General features: G+C 65.7%; 1 protein-coding gene across 1 annotated transcript; it reads left to right on the forward strand.

Annotated features, from left to right (window-relative positions):
- The first annotated feature begins 720 nt into the window (after nt 1-720).
- Nucleotides 721-7,759, forward strand: LOC131574430 (carnitine O-palmitoyltransferase 1, liver isoform-like). Its single transcript, XM_058828899.1, has 5 exons — nt 721-888; nt 3,144-3,296; nt 4,977-5,090; nt 6,635-6,727; nt 7,583-7,759. The coding sequence occupies exons 1-5, from the start codon at nt 727-729 to the stop codon at nt 7,673-7,675; spliced, it is 615 nt and encodes a 204-aa protein (XP_058684882.1). The 5' UTR covers nt 721-726; the 3' UTR covers nt 7,676-7,759.
- The last annotated feature ends 1,209 nt before the right edge of the window (nt 7,760-8,968 follow it).

Consider the following 8,968-nt stretch of genomic DNA (forward strand, 5'->3'; position numbering starts at 1 on the left):
TAGGATCAGGGAGGGATCAGGATTGGGATTGGGATAGGAATGGAAATGGGAATTGGATGGGATTAATAGGATGGGATGGATGGGATCCATGGGATTGATGGGATGGGATGGGAATGATGGGATCCATGGGATACACCAGGATCAGGGCAGGACCGGATTGATGGGATTGATGGGATGGGATCCATGGGATTGGATGGGATGGGATTGATGGGGTCCATGGGATCCATGGGATCCATGGGATGGGATCAATGGGATCCATGGGATAGATGAGATGGGATCCATGGGATCCATGGGATCCATGGGATTGATGGGATCCATGGGATTGATGGGATTGATGAGATGGGATACATGGGATCAATGGGATTGATGGGATCCATGGGGTCCATGGGATCGATGGGATTGATGGGGTCGATGGGATCCATGGGATCCACGGGATTGATGGGATCCATGGGGTCCATGGGATTGATGGGATCCATAGGATCAATGGGATTGATGGGATCCACGGGATCAATGGGATCCATGGGATCCATGGGATCCATGGGATTGATGGGATCCATGGGATCCATGGGATGGATGGGATCCATGGGATCAATGGTATTGATGGGATCGATGGGGTCCATGGGATCCACGGGATCCATGGGATCGATGGGATCCATGGGATCGATGGGATCCATAGGATCAATGGGATCGATGGGATCCACGGGATCGATGGGATCCATGGGGTCCATGGGATCCATGGATTCCATCCCGCAGGACAAGGGCTCCTTCTGCCTGACGTACGAGGCCTCCATGACGCGGCTGTTCCGCGAGGGCCGCACCGAGACCGTGCGCTCCTGCACCTGCGAGTCCACGGCCTTCGTGCGCAGCATGGCCGACCCCCGGCGCAGCGTGAGTGCCGCGGGACACCGGGAACCGGGACGGGGCAACGGGAACCGGGATGGGAACCGGGATGGGCACCGGGAACCGGGATGGGAACCGGGAACCGGGATGGGAACTGGGATGGGAACTGGGAACCGGGATGGGAACTGGGATGGGAACCGGGAACTAGGATGGGAACCGAGAACCGGGACGGGAACCGGGAACCGGGATGGGGCAATGGGAACCGGGATGGGAACCGGGATGGGCACCGGGAACCGGGATGGGAACCAGGAACTGGGGCAGGCACCGGGATGGGGCAATGGGAACCGGGATGGGAACTGGGATGGGCACTGGGAACCGGGATGGGCACCAGGAACTGGGATGGGAACCGGGAACCGGGACGGGAACCGGGATGGGCACTGGGAACCGGGATGGGAACCGGGAACTGGGACGGGAACCGGGAACTGGGATGGGGCAATGGGAACCAGGAAATGGGACAGGCACCGGGAACCGGGGGTGGGAACTGGGAACCGGGGCTGGCACCGGGATGGGGCAATGGGAACCGGGACAGGAACCGGGACGGGCACCGGGAACCGGGATGGGAACCGGGAACTGGGACAGGGACCCCACACACCAGGATGGGGACGGTGCAGATTTCGGGGTGCAATTTTTGGGGCACAGTTTTGGGGTGTCAGATTTCGGGGTGCAGATTTCGGGGTGCAGATTTTGGGGCACAGTTTGGGGTGCAGATTTCGGGGTGCGGTTTTTGGGGCACAGTTTGGGGTGCAGATTTTGGGGTGCGGTTTTTGGGGTCCAGTTTCGGGGTGCAGATTTTGGGGTGCAGATTTCGGGGTCCCCCAGCGCTCGGAGCGGCAGCGGCTGTTCAAGGTGCAGGTTTGGGATATCGGTTTGGGGTGCAGATTTCGGGGTGCGGTTTTTGGGGCACAGTTTGGGGTGCAGATTTCGGGGCACAGTTTTGGGGTGCAGATTTTGGGGTGCAGATTTTGGGGTGCTGATTTTGGGGTGCGGTTTTTGGGGTCCAGTTTGGGGGTGCAGATTTCGGGGTGCGGTTTTTGGGGCACAGTTTGGGGTGTCAGATTTCGGGGTGCAGATTTTGGGGTGCGGTTTTTGGGGTCCAGTTTCGGGGTGCAGATTTCGGGGTGCAGATTTCGGGGTCCCCCAGCGCTCAGAGCGGCAGCGGCTGTTCAAGGGGCAGGTTTGGGATATCAGTTTGGGGTGCAGATTTTGGGGTGCAGATTTTGGGGCACAGTTTGGGGTGCAGATTTCGGGGTGCGGTTTTTTGGGGTCCAGTTTCGGGGTGCAGATTTTGGGGTGCAGATTTCGGGGTGCGGTTTTTGGGGTCCAGTTTCGGGGTGCAGATTTCGGGGTACAGTTTGGGGTGCAGATTTTGCGGTCCAGTTTGGGGGTGCAGATTTCGGGGTGCGGTTTTTGGGGCACAGTTTGGGGTGCAGATTTTGGGGTGCAGATTTTGGGGTGCGGTTTTTGGGGCACAGTTTGAGGTGCAGATTTCGGGGTGCAGATTTCGGGGTGCAATTTTTGGGGCACAGTTTGGGGTGTCAGATTTTGGGGTGCAGATTTTGGGGTGCGGTTTTTGGGGCACAGTTTGGGGTGTCAGATTTTGGGGTGCAGATTTTGGGGTGCGGTTTTTGGGGCACAGTTTGAGGTGCAGATTTCGGGGTGCAGATTTTGCGGTCCAGTTTGGGGGTGCAGATTTTGGGGTGCAGATTTCGGGGTGCGGTTTTTGGGGTCCAGTTTCGGGGTGCAGATTTTGGGGTGCAGATTTCGGGGTCCCCCAGCGCTCGGAGCGGCAGCGGCTGTTCAAGGGGCAGGTTTGGGATATCAGTTTGGGGTGCAGATTTTGGGGCACAGTTTTTGGGTGCAGTTTGGGGTGCAGATTTCGGGGTGCGGTTTTTGGGGCACAGTTTGGGGTGCAGATTTTGGGGTGCAGATTTTGGGGTGCAGATTTCGGGGTGCAGACTTTGGGGCACAGTTTTGGGGTGCGTATTTTGGGGTGTCAGATTTTGGGGTGCAGATTTCGGGGTGCGGTTTTTGGGGTCCAGTTTCGGGGTGCAGATTTTGGGGTGCAGATTTCGGGGTCCCCCCAGCGCTCGGAGCGGCAGCGGCTGTTCAAGGGGCAGGTTTGGGATATCGGTTTGGGGTGCAGATTTTGGGGTCCAGTTTCGGGGTGCAGACTTTGGGGCACAGTTTTGGGGTGCGGATTTTGGGGTGTCAGATTTCGGGGTGCAGATTTCGGGGTCCCCCAGCGCTCGGAGCGGCAGCGGCTGTTCAAGGCGGCCGCAGAGAAGCACCAGCAGCTCTATCGCCTCGCCATGACCGGCGCGGGCATCGACCGGCACCTCTTCTGCCTCTACCTCATGTCGCGATATCTCGGGACACAGAGCCCCTTCCTGGCCAAGGTCAGCGCGGGGGACACGGGGGGGGACAGGGACACGGGGGGACACGGGGGGGACACGGGGGGGGACAGGGACACGGGGGGGGGACAGGGACAGGGACACGGGGGGGACACGCGGGGGGACACGAGGGGACCCGGGAGACACGGGACAGGGACAGGGACAGGGACAGGGACAGTGAGGGACACGGGGGGGACACGCGGGGGGACACGAGGGGACACGGGAGACACGGGACAGGGACGGGAGGGACACGGGGGGGGGACACGGGGGGGACACGGGGGGGGACACGGGGGTGGACAGGGACAGGGGGGACACGGGGGGGACAGGGACTGGGACACGGGGGTCACGGGGGGGACACGGGGGGGGAACAGGGACACGGGGGACACGAGAGAACACGGGGGACACGGGACACGGGACACGGGGGGAACATGGGACAGAGACAGGGACACGGGACACGGAGGGGACACGAGTGGGGACACGAGTGGGGACACGGGATATGGGACACGGGACACGGGGGGGACACGGTGGGGGGGACACGAAGGGACACAGGACAGGGACGTGGGACAGGGACACGGGGGGACACGAGGGGACAGGCGGGGGGACACGGGGGACATGGGACAGGGATATAGGACACGGGACACGAGTGGGGACACAGGGGGACACGGGACAGGGACAGGGACGGACACGGGGGACACGGGGGGACACGGGGGGACACGGGACACGGACACAGGACAGGACACGGGGAGAACACGGGACAGAGACAGGGACACGGAGGGACACGGGGGAGACACGGGGGGGGACATGGGACAGGGACAGGAACACGAGTGGGGACACGGGGGGGGACACGGGACACGGACACAGGACAGGACACGGGGAGAACACGGGACAGAGACAGGGACACGGAGGGACACGGGGGAGACACGGGGGGGGACATGGGACAGGGACAGGAACATGGCGGGGACACGGGGGGGACAAGGGGGGGACAAGGCGGATGCGGAGGGGAGCAGCACACGGGACACTGAGGGACACGAGGGGACACGGACACGGGACAGGGACAGGGACATGGGGGGACACGAGGGGACACGGGGGGACAAGGGGGAGGTGCCACCCACCCCTGGTGTCACCGCACGGGGGTCACTCCGGGACTGGGGCACGGCAGTGGGGCACGGGGGGGGGGCCATGGGGGGACAGTGGGGCACAGTGGGGTGCTGTGGGGCGCAGTGGGGCGCTATGGGGTGCGCTATGGGGCACAGTGGGGCACAATGGGGTGCGCTCTGGGGCACAGTGGGGCACAGTGGGGTGCTGTGGGCCCCATGGGGTGCCCCATGGGTCTCCGTGGGCTCCATGGGGTGCACAGTGGGGCGCAGTGGGGCGCTATGGGCACAGTGGGGTGCACAGTGGGGTGCTCTGGGGCACAGTGGGGTGCACAGTGGGGCACAGTGGGGCGCTATGGGTCACAGTGGGGTGCTGTGGGGTGCCCCATGGCTCTCCGTGGGGCCCATGGGGTGCACTGTGGGGTACTGTGGGGCACAGTGGGGCGCTCTGGATGCACAGTGGGGTGCTATGGGGCGCTATGGGTGTCGGTGGGGCCCATGGGTGCACAGTGGGGTGCTGTGGGGCGCTATGGGGTGCTATGGGGCACAGTGGGTCCCGGTGGGGCCCATGGGTGCAGCAGCCGCCCCACAGGTCCTGGCCGAGCCCTGGCGCCTCTCCACCAGCCAGACCCCGCAGCAGCAGCTCCGAATGTTCGACTTCGACAAATTCCCCGACCACGTCTCCAGCGGGGGCGGCTTCGGGCCCGTGAGCTCGGGGGGGGCTCGGGGGGGAATTGGGGGGGTTTTGGGGGGCTTTGGGGGGGTTTTGGGAGGAGTTCTGGGGGGCTCTGGGGGTTTTTGGGAGGGTTTTGGGGGGTTCTGGGGGGCTCTGGGGGGGTTTTGGGAGGGGTTCTGGGGGGCTCTGGGGGGGCTCTGGAGGGGTTTTGGGGGAGTTCCGGGGGGCTCTGGGGGGTTTTGGGGGGATCTGGGGGGTTCTGGGGGGCTCTGGGGGGTTTTGGGGGGCTCTGGGGGGGGTTTGGGGGGCTTTGGTTGGCTGTGGGGGGGGGTTCTAGGGGGGGCTGTTAGGGGGTTCTGGGAGGCTCTGGGAGGCTCTGGGAGGCTCTGGGGGCTCTGGGGGGCTCTGGGGGGTTCTGGGGGGCTCTGGGGGGGGTTGGGGAGGGGCTCTGGGGGAGGTTCTGGGGGGCTCTGGGGGGGTTTTGGGGGGCTCTGGGGGATTCTGGGGGGCTCTGGGGGGCTTTGGGAGGGGTTCTGGGGGGGGCTGTGGGGGGGTTTTGGGGGGCTCTGGGGGGCTCAGGGGGGGCTCTGGGGAAGGTTTTGGGGGGCTCTGGGGCGGTTCTGAGGGGCTCTGGGGGGGTTTTGGGAGGGGTTCTGGGGGATTTGGGGGGCTCTGGGGGGGTTCTGGGGGGTTCTGGGGGGCTCTGGGGGGTTCTGGGGGACTCTGGGGGGGTTGGGGAGGGGCTCTGGGGGGCTGTGGGGGTTCTGGGGGGGTTCTGGGGGGGTTTTGGGGGGCTCTGGGGGATTCTGGGGGGCTCTGGGGGGTTTTGGGAGGCTTTTGGGGGGCTCTGGGGGGGCTGTGGGGGGGTTTTGGGGGAGGTTCTGGGAGGCTCTGGGGGGGTTTTGGGAGGCTTTTGGGGGGCTCTGGGGGGTTCTTGGGGGTTCTGGGGAGCTCTGGGGGGCTCTGGGGGGGTTTTGGGAGGGGTTCTGGGGGGCTCTGGGGGTTCTGGAGGAGTTCCAGGGGGCTCTGGGGGGGTTTTGGGGGGCTCTGGGGGGGTTTTGGGGGGCTCCGGGGGGGCTCTGGGGGGCTCTGAGGGGTTCTGGGGGGCTCTGGGGGGCTCTGGGGGGGCTCTGGGGGGGGTTTGGGAGGGGTTCTGGGGGGCTCTGGGGGATTCTGGGGACCTCTGGGGGGGCTCTGGGGGGGCTCTGGGGGGGTTTTGGGAGGGTTTTGGGGGGCTCTGGGGGGCTCTGGGGGGCTCTGGGGGGGTTTTGGGAGGGGTTCTGGGGGGTTCTGGGGCGCTCTGGGGGGTTTTGGGAGGGGTTCTGGGGGGTTCTGGGGGGCTCTGGGGGGTTTTGGGAGGGTTTTGGGGGGTTCTGGGGGGCTCTGGGGGGTTCTTGGGGTTCTCTGGGGGTCTCGGGGGGTTCCGGGGAGCTCCAGGAGGGGGGCAGGGGGTCCCTGGGGTGTGGGGGGGGGGGGGGGGGTCTCTCCTCCATCTCCCCCCGGTGCCCCAAAGCCCCCCCTGGTGCCCCATAGCCCCCCCAAGGCCCCCCAAAAGCCCCCCCGGTGCCCCCCAGGTGGCGGATGATGGTTATGGGGTGTCCTACATCATCTCCGGGGAGAACCTCATCACCTTCCACGTTTCCAGCAAATTCTCCAGCCCCGAGACGGTGAGGGGGGCACGGGGGGACCCCCCGAGAGGGGGGGTGGGATCGGGGGGACCCCCTGGGCTGGCCGGGGGGGCACTCGGGGGGTCTCGGGGGGGTCACTTTGGGGTCATTTTGGGGTCTGTGGGGTCACTCTGGGGTCTTTGGGGGTCTCTGTGGGGTCTGTGGGGTCACTCTGGGGTCACTCGGAGGGTCTCTGGGGGGGTCACTTTGGGGTCTCTGGGGTCTGTGGGGTAACTCTGGGGTCACTCTGGGGTCACTCTGGGGGTCTCTGTGGGGTTTGGGGGCTCACTCTGGGGGTCTGTGGGGTCACTCTGGGGTCACTCTGGGGTCTCTGGGGGGTCTGTGGGGTCACTCGGGGGGTCTGTGGGGTCTGAGGGATCACTCTGAGGTCACTCTGGGGTCTCTGGGGGGTCACTTTGGGGTCTGTGGGGTCACTCGGGGGTCACTCTGGGGTCTCTGTGGGGTTTGGGGGCTCACTCTGGGGGTCTCTGGGGGGTCACTCTGGGGTCTGAGGGGTCACTCTGGGGGTCCCTATGGGGTCTTTGGGGGTCACTCTGGGGTCACTCTGGGGGTCTCTGGGGGGTCTGTGGGGTCACTGAGGGGTCTCTGGGGGTCTCTGGGGTCTGTGGGGTCCCCCTCTGAGGGTCAGGGTCCCCCCTTGAGTCTGGGGTCCCCCCGGGGTTTGGGGTCCCCCCTGAGTGAGTCTGGGGTCCCCCCGGGGGTTTGGGGTCCCCCCTGAGTGAGTCTGGGGTCCCCCCGGGGGTTTGGGGTCCCCCTGTGAGGTTTGGGGTCCCCCCGGGGGTTTGGGGTCCCCCCTGAGTGAGTCTGGGGTCCCCCGGGGGTCTCTCCCCGCAGGACTCGCAGCGTTTTGGCCGCCACATCCGCCAGGCCATGCTGGACATCGCGGGGCTCTTCGACAAAACCAACCCCCCCAAAGCTGGGGAGTGACCGGGGGGGTCCCCGGGGGTCCCCGGGGGGCTCCTGGGGGTCCCCGGGGGGCTCCGGGGGGTTCCTGGGGGGCTCCTGGGGGCTCCTGGGGGCTTCTGGGGGGTTCCTGGGGGCTTCTGGGGGCTCCTGGGGGTCCCTGGGGGTCTCCAGGGGGCTCTGGGGGGCTCCGGGGGGGGTCCCTGCCCTGCCCCCACCCCCAATAAAAGCTCTCGGTGTGACCCTGCCTGCTTGGGGGTGTCCTGGGGGTATCCTGGGGTGTTCTGGGGGGTCCTGGGGGGTCCTGGGGGTGTCCTGGGGGTGTCCTGGGGTGTCCAAGGGTGTCCTGGGGTGTCCTGGGGTGTCCTGGGGGTGTCCTGGAGTGTCCTGGGGGGGTCCTGGGGGTGTCCTGGGATGTCCTGGGGTGTCCTGGGGGTGTCCTGGAGGGGCTGGGGGTGTCCTGGAGTGTCCTGGGTTGTTCTGGGGTGTCCTGGGGTGTCCTGGGGGTGTTCTGGGGGTGCCCTGAGGGTGCCGGGGTTGGATCCATGGGGTGCTGGATCCCTCGGGGGGGTCCCAGTGGGCACCGGCCAGGGCACTGTGAGGGTTTCCAAAGCGCCGTGGCCGGGGCCGTGATCCCGGAGACCCCTGCCTGGAACGGTGATCCATGGCCATCCCAGTGATCCGTGCCCATCCCAGTGATCCATGGCCAGCTCCATCCCTGGATCCGTGCCCATCCCTGGATCCATACCTGTTCCCATCCCCAGATCCGTGCCCATCCCAGATCCGTGCCCATCCCCACCCCACTGATCCGTGCGTGGCTCCATCCCCAGATCCGTGCCCATTCCCAGCTCCATACCCATCCCCACCCCATTGATCCGTGCCCATCCCGTATCTGTGCCCATCCCTGGATCCATACCCGTTCCCATCCCATTGATCCATGCCTGGCATGGTGATCCATGGTCATCCCTGGATCTGTGCCCATCCCATTGATCCGTGCCCGGCTCCATCCCTGGATCCGTGCCCATCCCGGATCCATACCCGTTCCCATCCGGTTGATCCGTGCCCATTCCCATCCTGGAGATCCGTTCCCGGTCCCAGATCCGTGCCCATCCCCATCCCCAGATCCGTGCCCATCCCCGGCTCCATCCCCACCCCCGTCACCCATTCCCGGCTCCGTTCCCATCCCCGTTCCCATCCCCGTTCCCGGTTCCCTTCCCCGTGTCCCGTTCACATCCCCGTTCCCATCCCCACCCCCATTCCCATTCCCGTTCCCACCCCCATCCCGGTTCCCGTTCCCATGTCCCGTTCCCATTCCCG

Source organism: Poecile atricapillus, unplaced genomic scaffold (assembly GCF_030490865.1).
Source record: "Poecile atricapillus isolate bPoeAtr1 unplaced genomic scaffold, bPoeAtr1.hap1 scaffold_314, whole genome shotgun sequence".
Classification (NCBI taxonomy): Eukaryota; Metazoa; Chordata; class Aves; order Passeriformes; family Paridae; genus Poecile; species Poecile atricapillus.